General features: G+C 52.0%; 1 protein-coding gene across 1 annotated transcript in view; it reads left to right on the forward strand.

Annotated features, from left to right (window-relative positions):
* Positions 1–14,289, forward strand: part of LOC132817359 (mucin-2-like) — a 198,453-nt gene extending 184,164 nt beyond the window's left edge. Inside the window, exons 13-22 of the mRNA XM_060827773.1 lie at positions 1,698–1,763; positions 2,231–2,296; positions 3,752–3,817; positions 5,456–5,521; positions 6,733–6,798; positions 7,946–8,014; positions 9,592–9,657; positions 11,296–11,361; positions 12,634–12,699; positions 14,216–14,289. Of these exons, the coding sequence (XP_060683756.1) occupies positions 1,698–1,763; positions 2,231–2,296; positions 3,752–3,817; positions 5,456–5,521; positions 6,733–6,798; positions 7,946–8,014; positions 9,592–9,657; positions 11,296–11,361; positions 12,634–12,699; positions 14,216–14,289 (671 nt within the window). The remainder of the gene's footprint in view (positions 1–1,697; positions 1,764–2,230; positions 2,297–3,751; positions 3,818–5,455; positions 5,522–6,732; positions 6,799–7,945; positions 8,015–9,591; positions 9,658–11,295; positions 11,362–12,633; positions 12,700–14,215) is intronic.
* The last annotated feature ends 3,525 nt before the right edge of the window (positions 14,290–17,814 follow it).

The raw sequence follows: 17,814 nt of genomic DNA on the forward strand, positions 1-17,814 counted from the left end.
CTGGTGTCATGTGACATCTGACCTCATTCTGAAATTGGTCTCCCCTGTATCCTGGCACTGTGATCCTGATTCTAGTCTCCCCAATCCAGGGAAACACCCTCCCAGTGTCCAAACTGTCCAGCTCTGTTAGATTTGTTCCAAAGATGAAAGAGTGCATGGTCACTTGTTGATGGAAAATGTATTTCTCAAGTTAAAGTATAGCCGTAGCTCCCAGGGTCCAGAACAGCTAAAACACAGGCGGCTCCACAATAGATGCATGTAACGAGTGGCTGTTAACTGGATACCTGAGATTTGGTTGCTGTTTTGACAACAATTGAAATTTAAACAAATTAATTTAAATGATGCCCAGGTTAACAAAACCCAATTGAGTCTGAATTTATTGTATTGCCAACAGGGGACCATTGAGAGAGTACAATGTTGGGGGGGAAAAAATGACAGCAACTGCCATCTGAAGAAAAAAACATTTAATGCTCAAAGAAATCTCAGAAACCATCTCAATCAAAAGGTGGCTGTCCAGGGAAAAGAACTAAAAAAGAAAATGACAAACCAGAGAAAAGACAGCAGAGTGAAGCCGATAGAAGAAGGACAACAGAATAGGGAGGACAGACCGTGGACAGCAGGATAAGGAGGATAGAAGGAGGGCAGCAGGATAGGGAGGATAGAAGGAGGGCAGCAGCATAGGGAGGATAGAAGGAGGGCAGCAGCATAGGGAGGATAGAAGGAGGGCAGCAGGATAGGGAGGATAGAGGGAGGGCAGCAGCATAGGGAGGATAGAAGGAGGGCAGCAGCATAGGGAGGATAGAAGGAGGGCAGCAGGATAGGGAGGATAGAGGGAGGGCAGCAGGATAGGGAGGATAGAGGGAAGACAGCAGCATAGGGAGGATAGAAGGAGGGCAGCAGGATAGGGAGGATAGAAGGAGGGCAGCAGGATAGGGAGGATAGAGGGAGGGCAGCAGGATCGGGAGGATAGAAGGAGGGCAGCAGCATAGGGAGGATAGAGGGAGGGCAGCAGGATAGGGAGGATAGAGGGAGGGCAGCAGCATAGGGAGGATAGAAGGAGGGCAGCAGCATAGGGAGGATAGAAGGAGGGCAGCAGGATAGGGAGGATAGAGGGAGGGCAGCAGGATAGGGAGGATAGAGGGAGGACAGCAGCATAGGGAGGATAGAAGGAGGGCAGCAGGATAGGGAGGATAGAAGGAGGGCAGCAGGATAGGGAGGATAGAAGGTGGACAGCAGCATAGGGAGGATAGAGGGAGGGCAGCAGGATAGGGAGGATAGAGGGAGGACAGCAGCATAGGGAGGATAGAGGGAGGGCAGCAGGATAGGGAGGATAGAGGGAGGACAGCAGCATAGGGAGGATAGAAGGAGGGCAGCAGCATAGGGAGGATAGAAGGTGGGCAGCAGGATAGGGAGGATAGAGGGAGGACAGCAGGATAGGGAGGATAGAGGGAGGACAGCAGGATAGGGAGGATAGAGGGAGGGCAGCAGGATAGGGAGGATAGAGGGAGGACAGCAGCATAGGGAGGATAGAGGGAGGGCAGCAGGATAGGGAGGATAGAAGGAGGGCAGCAGGATAGGGAGGATAGAGGGAGGGCAGCAGGATAGGGAGGATAGAGGGAGGGCAGCAGGATAGGGAGGATAGAGGGAGGACGGTCCCACATTCATTGAGATTGTTTCTGTTTGTTCCTTTCCAACAGTTGCCACAACACCCACTACTACAATTCCCACAACAGAGGCTCCGACAACTACTGAAGAGACAACAGGTTAGTAATCTTCTCCAACAAACCTCTCAAATGTCACACACATTCAATCAATGGTCTTTGCCGTATGGGGAATGGATGAATGGTCTTTCCACAGTCAGGGTTATGTGTTATTCCAGCCCGTTCCATGTTGGGATTCTCAGTTTGGGGAATGAAGGGGATTGGCTGGGCAGTCACTGGGTGAAAATCCTTCAGCTGGCCAAGTCATTCAAAATTATCTGGCCCAGTGTTTCAGACACCCCACTGAGTGTCCCACAGACTCAGAGGGATTGGGAACATTCTGCTGCACTGTGTTGGGAAGGATTGTGCTGATATCAGCATGGGCTCAGACTGATGGGGACACACTGTCCTGAGAGACTCTGATCTTCAACAAGGCTCATCTCAGCCTGACCCTCACACTCCCGAGACACCAATGCAGGAACAGGGTCCCACATTCATTGAGATTGTTTCTGTTTGTTCCTTTCCAACAGTTGCCACAACACACACGGCTACAATTCCCACAATAGAGGCTCCAACAACTACTGAAGAGATAACAGGTCAGTAATCTTCTCTAATGAACCTCTCAAATGTCACACACATTCAGTCACTGGGCTTTGCCGTCTGGGGAATGGATGAATGATGTCTTTCCACACCCAGGGTTATGGTTTATTGCTGCCCATTGCATGTTGGGATTCTCAGTTTGGGGAATGAAGGGGATTGGCTGGGCAGTCACTGGGTGTAAATCCTTGAGTTCCTTCCCCTTGTGCTACAGCAAATCGACTGCAGTGGTTCAAGGAGACAGCTCTCCATCACCTTCTCAAGGGCAACTCGGGACAGGAAAGGAAGGCTGGCCCAGTTAGTGGTGGTTACTTCCCAAGAGTCAATGTCAAAAGGCATCAGGAATGTGAGAAAGTTGGTTACGTCTTGCAAATTAGACAATTGATAAGGTTTGACTGAGATATTCTGGTGAGAGGGTAAGGAGGTTTTGTTTGATGCTTTGACCGAGGGAGTTGGTGATTGGAGAGAGTGTGAACTCCTCCTGCAGAATGAACAGACAAACACAGTAATCCCGAGCAGGAGGAGGTCACTCTGAACCTTGAACTTGCTCTGGCCATGGCAGCATGGCAGTGCCACTGGCTGGGCCAACATTTCTGACCCAGCCCGAGTTGTCCTGGAGAAGGTGGGGATGAGCTGCTTTCTCGATCTGCTCCATGTGGTTGGACACAGAGCACAGGAAGGCCATCCCTGGAGAGGCCTCAGGCTCACACAGGGCTAGGGGGGCAAGGGGTAGGGGGAGAGGAGAGAGGTGGATTCACTGGACACTGCAGCAAACTCTGCAGCAGCGTTTTAGTGACCTTCCACTGGGACAAACCAGGAGGATGTGGCAGCAGCAACTGGCCCAGTGTTTCAGACACAGAACGGAGTGTCCCACAGACTCATAGGGATTGGGAACAGCTGGCCCAGTGTTTCAGACCCAGCACTGAGTGTCCCACAGACTCATAGGGATTGGGAACAGCTGGCCCAGTGTTTCAGAGCCAGCACTGAGTGTCCCACAGACTCAGATGGATTGGGAACAGCTGGCCCAGTGTCTCACACACACCACTGAGTGTCCCACAGGCTCATAGGGATTGGGAACATCTGGCTCAGTGTTTCAGATTCAGCACTGAGTGTCCCACAGACTCAGAGGGATTGGCAACAGCTGGCCCAGTGTTTCAGACACTCCTCCGTGTGTCCCACAGGCTCAGAGTGATTGGGAACAACTGGCCCAGTGTTTCAGACACACCACTGAGTGTCCCACAGACTCAGAGGGATTGGGAACATTCTGCTGCACTGTGTTGGGAAGGATTGTGCTGATATCAGCATGGGCTCAGACTGATGTGGTCACACTGTCCTGAGAGACTCTGATCTTCAACAAGGCTCATCTCAGCCTGACCCTCACACTCCCGAGACACCAATGCAGGAACAGGGTCCCACATTCATTGCGATTGTTTCTGTTTGTTCCTTTCCAACAGTTGCCACAACACACACGGCTACAATTCCCACAATAGAGGCTCCGACAGCTACTGAAGAGATAACAGGTCAGTAATCTTCTCCAACAAACCTCTCAAATGTCACACACATTCAGTCACTGGGCTTTGCCGTCTGGGGAATGGATGAATGATGTCTTTCCACACCCAGGGTTATGGTTTATTGCTGCCCATTGCATGTTGGGATTCTCAGTTTGGGGAATGAAGGGGATTGGCTGGGCAGTCACTGGGTGTAAATCCTTGAGTTCCTTCCCCTTGTGCTACAGCAAATCGACTGCAGTGGTTCAAGGAGACGGCTCTCCATCACCTTCTCAAGGGCAACTCGGGACAGGAAAGGAAGGCTGGCCCAGTTAGTGGTGGTTACTTCCCAAGAGTCAACGTCAAAAGGCATCAGGAATGTGAGAAAGTTGGTTACGTCTTGCAAATTAGACAATTGATAAGGTTTGACTGAGATATTCTGGTGAGAGGGTAAGGAGGTTTTGTTTGATGCTTTGACCGAGGGAGTTGGTGATTGGAGAGAGTGTGAACTCCTCCTGCAGAATGAACAGACAAACACAGTAATCCTGAGCAGGAGGAGGTCACTCTGAACCTTGAACTTGCTCTGGCCATGGCAGCATGGCAGTGCCACTGGCTGGGCCAACATTTTTGACCCAGCCTGAGTTGTCCTGGAGAAGGTGGGGATGAGCTGCTTTCTCGATCCGCTCCATGTGGTTGGACACAGAGCACAGGAAGGCCATCCCTGGAGAGGCCTCAGGCTCACACAGGGCTAGGGGGGCAAGGGGTAGGGGGAGAGGAGAGAGGTGGATTCACTGGACACTGCAACAAACTCTGCAGCAGCGTTTTAGTGACCTTCCACTGGGACAAACCAGGAGGATGTGGCAGCAGCAACTGGCCCAGTGTTTCAGACCCAGCACTGAGTGTCCCACAGACTCATAGGGATTGGGAACAGCTGGCCCAGTGTTTCAGACCCAGCACTGAGTGTCCCACAGACTCAGAGGGATTGGGAACATCTGCCCCAGTGTTTCAGACACCCCACTGAGTGTCCCACAGGCTCAGAGTGATTGGGAACAACTGGCCCAGTGTTTCAGACACACCACTGAGTGTCCCATTGACTCATATGGATTGGGAACATCTGGCTCAGTGTTTCAGATTCAGCACTGAGTGTCCCACAGACTCAGAGGGATTGGGAACAGCTGGCCCAGTGTTTCACACACTCCACTGAGTGTCCCACAGGCTCAGAGAATTTGGGAACAACTGGCCCAGTGTTTCAGCCACACCACTGAGTGTCCCATTGACTCATAGGGATTGGGAACATCTGCCCCAGTGTTTCAGACACCCCACTGAGTGTCCCACAGGCTCAGAGTGATTGGGAACAACTGGCCCAGTGTTTCAGACACCCCACTGAGTGTCCCATTGACTCTTCGGGATTGGGAACCTCTGCCCCAGTGTTTCAGACACACCACTGAGTTTCCCACAGACTCAGAGGGATTGGGAACATTCTGCTGCACTGTGTCCGGAAGGATTGTGCTGATATCAGCATGGGCTCAGACTGATGGGGTCACACTGTCCTAAGAGACTCTGATCTTCAACAAGGCTCATCTCAGCCTGACCCTCACACTCCCGAGACACCAATGCAGGAACAGGGTCCCACATTCATTGAGATTGTTTCTGTTTGTTCCTTTCCAACAGTTGCCACAACACACACGGCTACAATTCCCACAATAGAGGCTCCGACAACTACTGAAGAGATAACAGGTCAGTAATCTTCTCCAATGAACCTCTCAAATGTCACACACATTCAGTCACTGGGCTTTGCCGTCTGGGGAATGGATGAATGATGTCTTTCCACACCCAGGGTTATGGTTTATTGCTGCCCATTGCATGTTGGGATTCTCAGTTTGGGGAATGAAGGGGATTGGCTGGGCAGTCACTGGGTGAAAATCCTTGAGTTCCTTCCCCTTGTGCTACAGCAAATCGACTGCAGTGGTTCAAGGAGACGGCTCTCCATCACCTTCTCAAGGGCAACTCGGGACAGGAAAGGAAGGCTGGCCAAGTTAGTGGTGGTTACTTCCCAAGAGTCAACGTCAAAAGGCATCAGGAATGTGAGAAAGTTGGTTACGTCTTGCAAATTAGACAATTGATAAGGTTTGACTGAGATATTCTGGTGAGAGGGTAAGGAGGTTTTGTTTGATGCTTTGACCGAGGGAGTTGGTGATTGGAGAGAGTGTGAACTCCTCCTGCAGAATGAACAGACAAACACAGTAATCCCGAGCAGGAGGAGGTCACTCTGAACCTTGAACTTGCTCTGGCCATGGCAGCATGGCAGTGCCACTGGCTGGGCCAACATTTCTGACCCAGCCCGAGTTGTCCTGGAGAAGGTGGGGATGAGCTGCTTTCTCGATCTGCTCCATGTGGTTGGACACAGAGCACAGGAAGGCCATCCCTGGAGAGGCCTCAGGCTCACACAGGGCTAGGGGGGCAAGGGGTAGGGGGAGAGGAGAGAGGTGGATTCACTGGACACTGCAGCAAACTCTGCAGCAGCGTTTTAGTGACCTTCCACTGGGACAAACCAGGAGGATGTGGCAGCAGCAACTGGCCCAGTGTTTCAGACCCAGCACTGAGTGTCCCACAGGATCAGAGGGATTGGGAACAGCTGGCCCAGTGTTTCAGACACACCACTGAGTGTCCCACAGACTCATAGGGATTGGGAACAGCTGGCCCAGTGTTTCAGACACACCACTGAGTGTCCCACAGACTCAGAGGGATTGGGAACATTCTGCTGCACTGTGTTGGGAAGGATTGTGCTGATATCAGCATGGGCTCAGACTGATGGGGACACACTGTCCTGAGAGACTCTGATCTTCAACAAGGCTCATCTCAGCCTGACCCTCACACTCCCGAGACACCAATGCAGGAACAGGGTCCCACATTCATTGAGATTGTTTCTGTTTGTTCCTTTCCAACAGTTGCCACAACACACACGGCTACAATTCCCACAATAGAGGCTCCGACAACTACTGAAGAGATAACAGGTCAGTAATCTTCTCCAATGAACCTCTCAAATGTCACACACATTCAGTCACTGGGCTTTGCCGTCTGGGGAATGGATGAATGATGTCTTTCCACACCCAGGGTTATGGTTTATTGCTGCCCATTGCATGTTGGGATTCTCAGTTTGGGGAATGAAGGGGATTGGCTGGGCAGTCACTGGGTGTAAATCCTTGAGTTCCTTCCCCTTGTGCTACAGCAAATCGACTGCAGTGGTTCAAGGAGACGGCTCTCCATCACCTTCTCAAGGGCAACTCGGGACAGGAAAGGAAGGCTGGCCCAGTTAGTGGTGGTTACTTCCCAAGAGTCAACGTCAAAAGGCATCAGGAATGTGAGAAAGTTGGTTACGTCTTGCAAATTAGACAATTGATAAGGTTTGACTGAGATATTCTGGTGAGAGGGTAAGGAGGTTTTGTTTGATGCTTTGACCGAGGGAGTTGGTGATTGGAGAGAGTGTGAACTCCTCCTGCAGAATGAACAGACAAACACAGTAATCCCGAGCAGGAGGAGGTCACTCTGAACCTTGAACTTGCTCTGGCCATGGCAGCATGGCAGTGCCACTGGCTGGGCCAACATTTCTGACCCAGCCCAAGTTGTCCTGGAGAAGGTGGGGATGAGCTGCTTTCTCGATCTGCTCCATGTGGTTGGACACAGAGCACAGGAAGGCCATCCCTGGAGAGGCCTCAGGCTCACACAGGGCTAGGGGGGCAAGGGGTAGGGGGAGAGGAGAGAGGTGGATTCACTGGACACGGCAGCAAACTCTGCAGCAGCATTTTAGTGACCTTCCACTGGGACAAACCAGGAGGATGTGGCAGCAGCAACTGGCCCAGTGTTTCAGACCCAGCACTGAGTGTCCCACAGGCTCATAGGGATTGGGAACAGCTGGCCCAGTGTTTCAGACCCAGCACTGAGTGTCCCACAGGCTCATAGGGATTGGGAACATTCTGCTGCACTGTGTTGGGAAGGATTGTGCTGATATCAGCATGGGCTCAGACTGATGGGGACACACTGTCCTGAGAGACTCTGATCTTCAACAAGGCTCATCTCAGCCTGACCGTCACACACCCGAGACACCAATGCAGGAACAGGGTCCCACATTCATTGAGATTGTTTCTGTTTGTTCCTTTCCAGCAGTTGCCACAACACACACGGCTACAATTCCCACAACAGAGGCTCCGACAACTACTGAAGAGATAACAGGTCAGTAATCTTCTCCAATAAACCTCTCAAATGTCACACACATTCAGTTACTGGGCTTTGCCGTCTGGGGAATGGATGAATGATGTCTTTCCACACCCAGGGTTATGGTTTATTGCTGCCCATTGCATGTTGGGATTCTCAGTTTGGGGAATGAAGGGGATTGGCTGGGCAGTCACTGGGTGTAAATCCTTGAGTTCCTTCCCCTTGTGCTACAGCAAATCGACTGCAGTGGTTCAAGGAGACAGCTCTCCATCACCTTCTCAAGGGCAACTCGGGACAGGAAAGGAAGGCTGGCCCAGTTAGTGGTGGTTACTTCCCAAGAGTCAATGTCAAAAGGCATCAGGAATGTAAGAAAGTTGGTTACGTCTTGCAAATTAGACAATTGATAAGGTTTGACTGAGATATTCTGGTGAGAGGGTAAGGAGGTTTTGTTTGATGCTTTGACCGAGGGAGTTGGTGATTGGAGAGAGTGTGAACTCCTCCTGCAGAATGAACAGACAAACACAGTAATCCCGAGCAGGAGGAGGTCACTCTGAACCTTGAACTTGCTCTGGCCATGGCAGCATGGCAGTGCCACTGGCTGGGCCAACATTTTTGACCCAGCCTGAGTTGTCCTGGAGAAGGTGGGGATGAGCTGCTTTCTCGATCCGCTCCATGTGGTTGGACACAGAGCACAGGAAGGCCATCCCTGGAGAGGCCTCAGGCTCACACAGGGCTAGGGGGGCAAGGGGTAGGGGGAGAGGAGAGAGGTGGATTCACTGGACACTGCAACAAACTCTGCAGCAGCGTTTTAGTGACCTTCCACTGGGATAAACCAGGAGGATGTGGCAGCAGCAACTGGCCCAGTGTTTCAGACCCAGCACTGAGTGTCCCACAGACTCAGAGGGATTGGGAACATCTGCCCCAGTGTTTCAGACACCCCACTGAGTGTCCCACAGGCTCAGAGTGATTGGGAACAACTGGCCCAGTGTTTCAGACCCAGCACTGAGTGTCCCATTGACTCATATGGATTGGGAACATCTGGCTCAGTGTTTCAGATTCAGCACTGAGTGTCCCACAGACTCAGAGGGATTGGGAACAGCTGGCCCAGTGTTTCACACACTCCACTGAGTGTCCCACAGGCTCAGAGAATTTGGGAACAACTGGCCCAGTGTTTCAGCCACACCACTGAGTGTCCCATTGACTCATAGGGATTGGGAACATCTGCCCCAGTGTTTCAGACACCCCACTGAGTGTCCCACAGGCTCAGAGTGATTGGGAACAACTGGCCCAGTGTTTCAGACACCCCACTGAGTGTCCCATTGACTCTTCGGGATTGGGAACCTCTGCCCCAGTGTTTCAGACACACCACTGAGTTTCCCACAGACTCAGAGGGATTGGGAGCATTCTGCTGCACTGTGTCCAGAAGGATTGTGCTGATATCAGCATGGGCTCAGACTGATGGGGTCACACTGTCCTAAGAGACTCTGATCTTCAACAAGGCTCATCTCAGCCTGACCCTCACACTCCCGAGACACCAATGCAGGAACAGGGTCCCACATTCATTGAGATTGTTTCTGTTTGTTCCTTTCCAACAGTTGCCACAACACACACGGCTACAATTCCCACAATAGAGGCTCCGACAACTACTGAAGAGATAACAGGTCAGTAATCTTCTCCAATGAACCTCTCAAATGTCACACACATTCAGTCACTGGGCTTTGCCGTCTGGGGAATGGATGAATGATGTCTTTCCACACCCAGGGTTATGGTTTATTGCTGCCCATTGCATGTTGGGATTCTCAGTTTGGGGAATGAAGGGGATTGGCTGGGCAGTCACTGGGTGAAAATCCTTGAGTTCCTTCCCCTTGTGCTACAGCAAATCGACTGCAGTGGTTCAAGGAGACGGCTCTCCATCACCTTCTCAAGGGCAACTCGGGACAGGAAAGGAAGGCTGGCCAAGTTAGTGGTGGTTACTTCCCAAGAGTCAACGTCAAAAGGCATCAGGAATGTGAGAAAGTTGGTTACGTCTTGCAAATTAGACAATTGATAAGGTTTGACTGAGATATTCTGGTGAGAGGGTAAGGAGGTTTTGTTTGATGCTTTGACCGAGGGAGTTGGTGATTGGAGAGAGTGTGAACTCCTCCTGCAGAATGAACAGACAAACACAGTAATCCCGAGCAGGAGGAGGTCACTCTGAACCTTGAACTTGCTCTGGCCATGGCAGCATGGCAGTGCCACTGGCTGGGCCAACATTTCTGACCCAGCCCGAGTTGTCCTGGAGAAGGTGGGGATGAGCTGCTTTCTCGATCTGCTCCATGTGGTTGGACACAGAGCACAGGAAGGCCATCCCTGGAGAGGCCTCAGGCTCACACAGGGCTAGGGGGGCAAGGGGTAGGGGGAGAGGAGAGAGGTGGATTCACTGGACACTGCAGCAAACTCTGCAGCAGCGTTTTAGTGACCTTCCACTGGGACAAACCAGGAGGATGTGGCAGCAGCAACTGGCCCAGTGTTTCAGACCCAGCACTGAGTGTCCCACAGGATCAGAGGGATTGGGAACAGCTGGCCCAGTGTTTCAGACCCAGCACTGAGTGTCCCACAGACTCAGAGGGATTGGGAACATCTGCCCCAGTGTTTCAGACACCCCACTGAGTGTCCCACAGGCTCAGAGTGATTGGGAACAACTGGCCCAGTGTTTCAGACACACCACTGAGTGTCCCATTGACTCATATGGATTGGGAACATCTGGCCCAGTGTTTCAGATTCAGCACTGAGTGTCCCACAGACTCAGAGGGATTGGGAACAGCTGGCCCAGTGTTTCACACACTCCACTGAGTGTCCCACAGGCTCAGAGAATTTGGGAACAACTGGCCCAGTGTTTCAGCCACACCACTGAGTGTCCCATTGACTCATAGGGATTGGGAACATCTGCCCCAGTGTTTCAGACACCCCACTGAGTGTCCCACAGGCTCAGAGTGATTGGGAACAACTGGCCCAGTGTTTCAGACACCCCACTGAGTGTCCCATTGACTCTTCGGGATTGGGAACCTCTGCCCCAGTGTTTCAGACACACCACTGAGTTTCCCACAGACTCAGAGGGATTGGGAACATTCTGCTGCACTGTGTCCGGAAGGATTGTGCTGATATCAGCATGGGCTCAGACTGATGGGGTCACACTGTCCTAAGAGACTCTGATCTTCAACAAGGCTCATCTCAGCCTGACCCTCACACTCCCGAGACACCAATGCAGGAACAGGGTCCCACATTCATTGAGATTGTTTCTGTTTGTTCCTTTCCAACAGTTGCCACAACACACACGGCTACAATTCCCACAATAGAGGCTCCGACAACTACTGAAGAGATAACAGGTCAGTAATCTTCTCCAATGAACCTCTCAAATGTCACACACATTCAGTCACTGGGCTTTGCCGTCTGGGGAATGGATGAATGATGTCTTTCCACACCCAGGGTTATGGTTTATTGCTGCCCATTGCATGTTGGGATTCTCAGTTTGGGGAATGAAGGGGATTGGCTGGGCAGTCACTGGGTGTAAATCCTTGAGTTCCTTCCCCTTGTGCTACAGCAAATCGACTGCAGTGGTTCAAGGAGACAGCTCTCCATCACCTTCTCAAGGGCAACTCGGGACAGGAAAGGAAGGCTGGCCCAGTTAGTGGTGGTTACTTCCCAAGAGTCAATGTCAAAAGGCATCAGGAATGTGAGAAAGTTGGTTACGTCTTGCAAATTAGACAATTGATAAGGTTTGACTGAGATATTCTGGTGAGAGGGTAAGGAGGTTTTGTTTGATGCTTTGACCGAGGGAGTTGGTGATTGGAGAGAGTGTGAACTCCTCCTGCAGAATGAACAGACAAACACAGTAATCCCGAGCAGGAGGAGGTCACTCTGAACCTTGAACTTGCTCTGGCCATGGCAGCATGGCAGTGCCACTGGCTGGGCCAACATTTCTGACCCAGCCCGAGTTGTCCTGGAGAAGGTGGGGATGAGCTGCTTTCTCGATCTGCTCCATGTGGTTGGACACAGAGCACAGGAAGGCCATCCCTGGAGAGGCCTCAGGCTCACACAGGGCTAGGGGGGCAAGGGGTAGGGGGAGAGGAGAGAGGTGGATTCACTGGACACTGCAACAAACTCTGCAGCAGCGTTTTAGTGACCTTCCACTGGGATAAACCAGGAGGATGTGGCAGCAGCAACTGGCCCAGTGTTTCAGACCCAGCACTGAGTGTCCCACAGACTCATAGGGATTGGGAACAGCTGGCCCAGTGTTTCAGACACACCACTGTGTGTCCCATTGACTCATAGGGATTGGGAACAGCTGGCCCAGTGTTTCAGACACACCACTGTGTGTCCCATTGACTCATAGGGATTGGGAACATCAGGCCCAGTGTTTCAGACACACCACAGAGTGTCCAACAGGTTCAGAGGGATTGGGAACATTGTGCTGCACTGTGTTGGGAAGGATTGTGCTGATATCAGCATGGGCTCAGACTGATGGGGACACACTGTCCTGTGAGACTCTGATCTTCAACAAGGCTCATCTCAGCCTGACCGTCACACTCCCGAGACACCAATGCAGGAACAGGGTCCCACATTCATTGAGATTGTTTCTGTTTGTTCCTTTCCAACAGTTGCCACAACACACACGGCTACAATTCCCACAACAGAGGCTCCGACAACTACTGAAGAGATAACAGGTCAGTAATCTTCTCCAATGAACCTCTCAAATGTCACACACATTCAGTCACTGGGCTTTGCCGTCTGGGGAATGGATGAATGATGTCTTTCCACACCCAGGGTTATGGTTTATTGCTGCCCATTGCATGTTGGGATTCTCAGTTTGGGGAATGAAGGGGATTGGCTGGGCAGTCACTGGGTGAAAATCCTTGAGTTCCTTCCCCTTGTGCTACAGCAAATCGACTGCAGTGGTTCAAGGAGACGGCTCTCCATCACCTTCTCAAGGGCAACTCGGGACAGGAAAGGAAGGCTGGCCAAGTTAGTGGTGGTTACTTCCCAAGAGTCAACGTCAAAAGGCATCAGGAATGTGAGAAAGTTGGTTACGTCTTGCAAATTAGACAATTGATAAGGTTTGACTGAGATATTCTGGTGAGAGGGTAAGGAGGTTTTGTTTGATGCTTTGACCGAGGGAGTTGGTGATTGGAGAGAGTGTGAACTCCTCCTGCAGAATGAACAGACAAACACAGTAATCCCGAGCAGGAGGAGGTCACTCTGAACCTTGAACTTGCTCTGGCCATGGCAGCATGGCAGTGCCACTGGCTGGGCCAACATTTCTGACCCAGCCTGAGTTGTCCTGGAGAAGGTGGGGATGAGCTGCTTTCTCGATCTGCTCCATGTGGTTGGACACAGAGCACAGGAAGGCCATCCCTGGAGAGGCCTCAGGCTCACACAGGGCTAGGGGGGCAAGGGGTAGGGGGAGAGGAGAGAGGTGGATTCACTGGACACTGCAGCAAACTCTGCAGCAGCGTTTTAGTGACCTTCCACTGGGACAAACCAGGAGGATGTGGCAGCAGCAACTGGCCCAGTATTTCAGACCCAGCACTGAGTGTCCCACAGGATCAGAGGGATTGGGAACAGCTGGCCCAGTTTTTCAGACCCAGCACTGAGTGTCCCATTGACTCATAGGGATTGGGAACATCTGGCCCAGTGTTTCAGACCCAGCACTGAGTGTCCCACAGGATCAAAGGGATTGGGAACTGCTGGCCCAGTGTTTCAGACCCAGCACTGAGTGTCCCACAGGATCAGAGGGATTGGGAACAGCTGGCCCAGTGTTTCAGACACACCACTGAGTGTCCCACAGACTCAGAGGGATTGGGAACAGCTGGCCCAGTGTTTCAGACACCCCACTGAGTGTCCCACAGACTCAGAGGGATTGGGAACAGCTGGCCCAGTGTTTCAGACACAGCACTGAGTGTCCCAGTGCCTCATAGGGATTGGGAACAGCTGGCCCAGTGTTTCAGACACACCACTGAGTGTCCCACAGACTCAGAGGGATTGGGAACATTCTGCTGCACTGTGTTCGGAAGGATTGTGCTGATATCAGCATGGGCTCAGACTGATGGGGTCACACTGTCCTGAGAGACTCTGATCTTCAACAAGGCTCATCTCAGCCTGACCCTCACACTCCCGAGACACCAATGCAGGAACAGGGTCCCACATTCATTGAGATTGTTTCTGTTTGTTCCTTTCCAACAGTTGCCACAACACACACGGCTACAATTCCCACAATAGAGGCTCCGACAACTACTGAAGAGATAACAGGTCAGTAATCTTCTCCAATGAACCTCTCAAATGTCACACACATTCAGTCACTGGGCTTTGCCGTCTGGGGAATGGATGAATGATGTCTTTCCACACCCAGGGTTATGGTTTATTGCTGCCCATTGCATGTTGGGATTCTCAGTTTGGGGAATGAAGGGGATTGGCTGGGCAGTCACCGGGTGAAACTCCTTGAGTTCCTTCCCCTTGTGCTACAGCAAATCGACTGCAGTGGTTCAAGGAGACAGCTCTCCATCACCTTCTCAAGGGCAACTCGGGACAGGAAAGGAAGGCTAGCCCAGTTAGTGGTGGTTACTTCCCAAGAGTCAATGTCAAAAGGCATCAGGAATGTAAGAAAGTTGGTTACGTCTTGCAAATTAGACAATTGATAAGGTTTGACTGAGATATTCTGGTGAGAGGGTAAGGAGGTTTTGTTTGATGCTTTGACCGAGGGAGTTGGTGATTGGAGAGAGTGTGAACTCCTCCTGCAGAATGAACAGACAAACACAGTAATCCTGAGCAGGAGGAGGTCACTCTGAACCTTGAACTTGCTCTGGCCATGGCAGCATGGCAGTGCCACTGGCTGGGCCAACATTTTTGACCCAGCCTGAGTTGTCCTGGAGAAGGTGGGGATGAGCTGCTTTCTCGATCCGCTCCATGTGGTTGGACACAGAGCACAGGAAGGCCATCCCTGGAGAGGCCTCAGGCTCACACAGGGCTAGGGGGGCAAGGGGTAGGGGGAGAGGAGAGAGGTGGATTCACTGGACACTGCAACAAACTCTGCAGCAGCGTTTTAGTGACCTTCCACTGGGACAAACCAGGAGGATGTGGCAGCAGCAACTGGCCCAGTGTTTCAGACCCAGCACTGAGTGTCCCACAGACTCATAGGGATTGGGAACAGCTGGCCCAGTGTTTCAGACCCAGCACTGAGTGTCCCACAGACTCAGAGGGATTGGGAACATCTGCCCCAGTGTTTCAGACACCCCACTGAGTGTCCCACAGGCTCAGAGTGATTGGGAACAACTGGCCCAGTGTTTCAGACACACCACTGAGTGTCCCATTGACTCATATGGATTGGGAACATCTGGCTCAGTGTTTCAGATTCAGCACTGAGTGTCCCACAGACTCAGAGGGATTGGGAACAGCTGGCCCAGTGTTTCACACACTCCACTGAGTGTCCCACAGGCTCAGAGAATTTGGGAACAACTGGCCCAGTGTTTCAGCCACACCACTGAGTGTCCCATTGACTCATAGGGATTGGGAACATCTGCCCCAGTGTTTCAGACACCCCACTGAGTGTCCCACAGGCTCAGAGTGATTGGGAACAACTGGCCCAGTGTTTCAGACACCCCACTGAGTGTCCCATTGACTCTTCGGGATTGGGAACCTCTGCCCCAGTGTTTCAGACACACCACTGAGTTTCCCACAGACTCAGAGGGATTGGGAACATTCTGCTGCACTGTGTCCGGAAGGATTGTGCTGATATCAGCATGGGCTCAGACTGATGGGGTCACACTGTCCTAAGAGACTCTGATCTTCAACAAGGCTCATCTCAGCCTGACCCTCACACTCCCGAGACACCAATGCAGGAACAGGGTCCCACATTCATTGAGATTGTTTCTGTTTGTTCCTTTCCAACAGTTGCCACAACACACACGGCTACAATTCCCACAATAGAGGCTCCGACAACTACTGAAGAGATAACAGGTCAGTAATCTTCTCCAATGAACCTCTCAAATGTCACACACATTCAGTCACTGGGCTTTGCCGTCTGGGGAATGGATGAATGATGTCTTTCCACACCCAGGGTTATGGTTTATTGCTGCCCATTGCATGTTGGGATTCTCAGTTTGGGGAATGAAGGGGATTGGCTGGGCAGTCACTGGGTGAAAATCCTTGAGTTCCTTCCCCTTGTGCTACAGCAAATCGACTGCAGTGGTTCAAGGAGACGGCTCTCCATCACCTTCTCAAGGGCAACTCGGGACAGGAAAGGAAGGCTGGCCCAGTTAGTGGTGGTTACTTCCCAAGAGTCAATGTCAAAAGGCATCAGGAATGTGAGAAAGTTGGTTACGTCTTGCAAATTAGACAATTGATAAGGTTTGACTGAGATATTCTGGTGAGAGGGTAAGGAGGTTTTGTTTGATGCTTTGACCGAGGGAGTTGGTGATTGGAGAGAGTGTGAACTCCTCCTGCAGAATGAACAGACAAACACAGTAATCCCGAGCAGGAGGAGGTCACTCTGAACCTTGAACTTGCTCTGGCCATGGCAGCATGGCAGTGCCACTGGCTGGGCCAACATTTCTGACCCAGCCCGAGTTGTCCTGGAGAAGGTGGGGATGAGCTGCTTTCTCGATCTGCTCCATGTGGTTGGACACAGAGCACAGGAAGGCCATCCCTGGAGAGGCCTCAGGCTCACACAGGGCTAGGGGGGCAAGGGGTAGGGGGAGAGGAGAGAGGTGGATTCACTGGACACTGCAGCAAACTCTGCAGCAGCGTTTTAGTGACCTTCCACTGGGACAAACCAGGAGGATGTGGCAGCAGCAACTGGCCCAGTGTTTCAGACCCAGCACTGAGTGTCCCACAGACTCATAGGGATTGGGAACAGCTGGCCCAGTGTTTCAGACCCAGCACTGAGTGTCCCATTGACTCATAGGGATTGGGAACATCTGGCCCAGTGTTTCAGACCCAGCACTGAGTGTCCCACAGGATCAGAGGGATTGGGAACAGCTGGCCCAGTGTTTCAGACACACCACTGAGTGTCCCACAGACTCATAGGGATTGGGAACAGCTGGCCCAGTGTTTCAGACACCCCACTGAGTGTCCCACAGACTCAGAGGGATTGGGAACAGCTGGCCCAGTGTTTCAGACACAGCACTGAGTGTCCCAGTGCCTCATAAGGATTGGGAACAGCTGGCCCAGTGTTTCAGAGCCAGCACTGAGTGTCCCACAGACTCAGATGGATTGGGAACAGCTGGCCCAGTGTCTCACACACACCACTGAGTGTCCCACAGGCTCATAGGGATTGGGAACAGCTGGCCCAGTGTTTCAGACACCCCACTGAGTGTCCCACAGACTCAGAGGGATTGGGAACAGCTGGCCCAGTGTTTCAGACCCAGCACTGAGTGTCCCAGTGCCTCATAAGGATTGGGAACAGCTGGCCCAGTGTTTCAGACACAGCACTGAGTGTCCCACAGACTCAGATGGATTGGGAACAGCTGGCCCAGTGTCTCACACACACCACTGAGTGTCCCACAGGCTCATAGGGATTGGGAACATCTGGCTCAGTGTTTCAGATTCAGCACTGAGTGTCCCACAGACTCAGAGGGATTGGCAACAGCTGGCCCAGTGTTTCAGACACTCCTCCGTGTGTCCCACAGGCTCAGAGTGATTGGGAACAACTGGCCCAGTGTTTCAGACACACCACTGAGTGTCCCACAGACTCAGAGGGATTGGGAACATTCTGCTGCACTGTGTTGGGAAGGATTGTGCTGATATCAGCATGGGCTCAGACTGATGTGGTCACACTGTCCTGAGAG

This window comes from Hemiscyllium ocellatum, chromosome 1 (assembly GCF_020745735.1).
Source record: "Hemiscyllium ocellatum isolate sHemOce1 chromosome 1, sHemOce1.pat.X.cur, whole genome shotgun sequence".
In the NCBI taxonomy this organism is placed as follows: Eukaryota; Metazoa; Chordata; class Chondrichthyes; order Orectolobiformes; family Hemiscylliidae; genus Hemiscyllium; species Hemiscyllium ocellatum.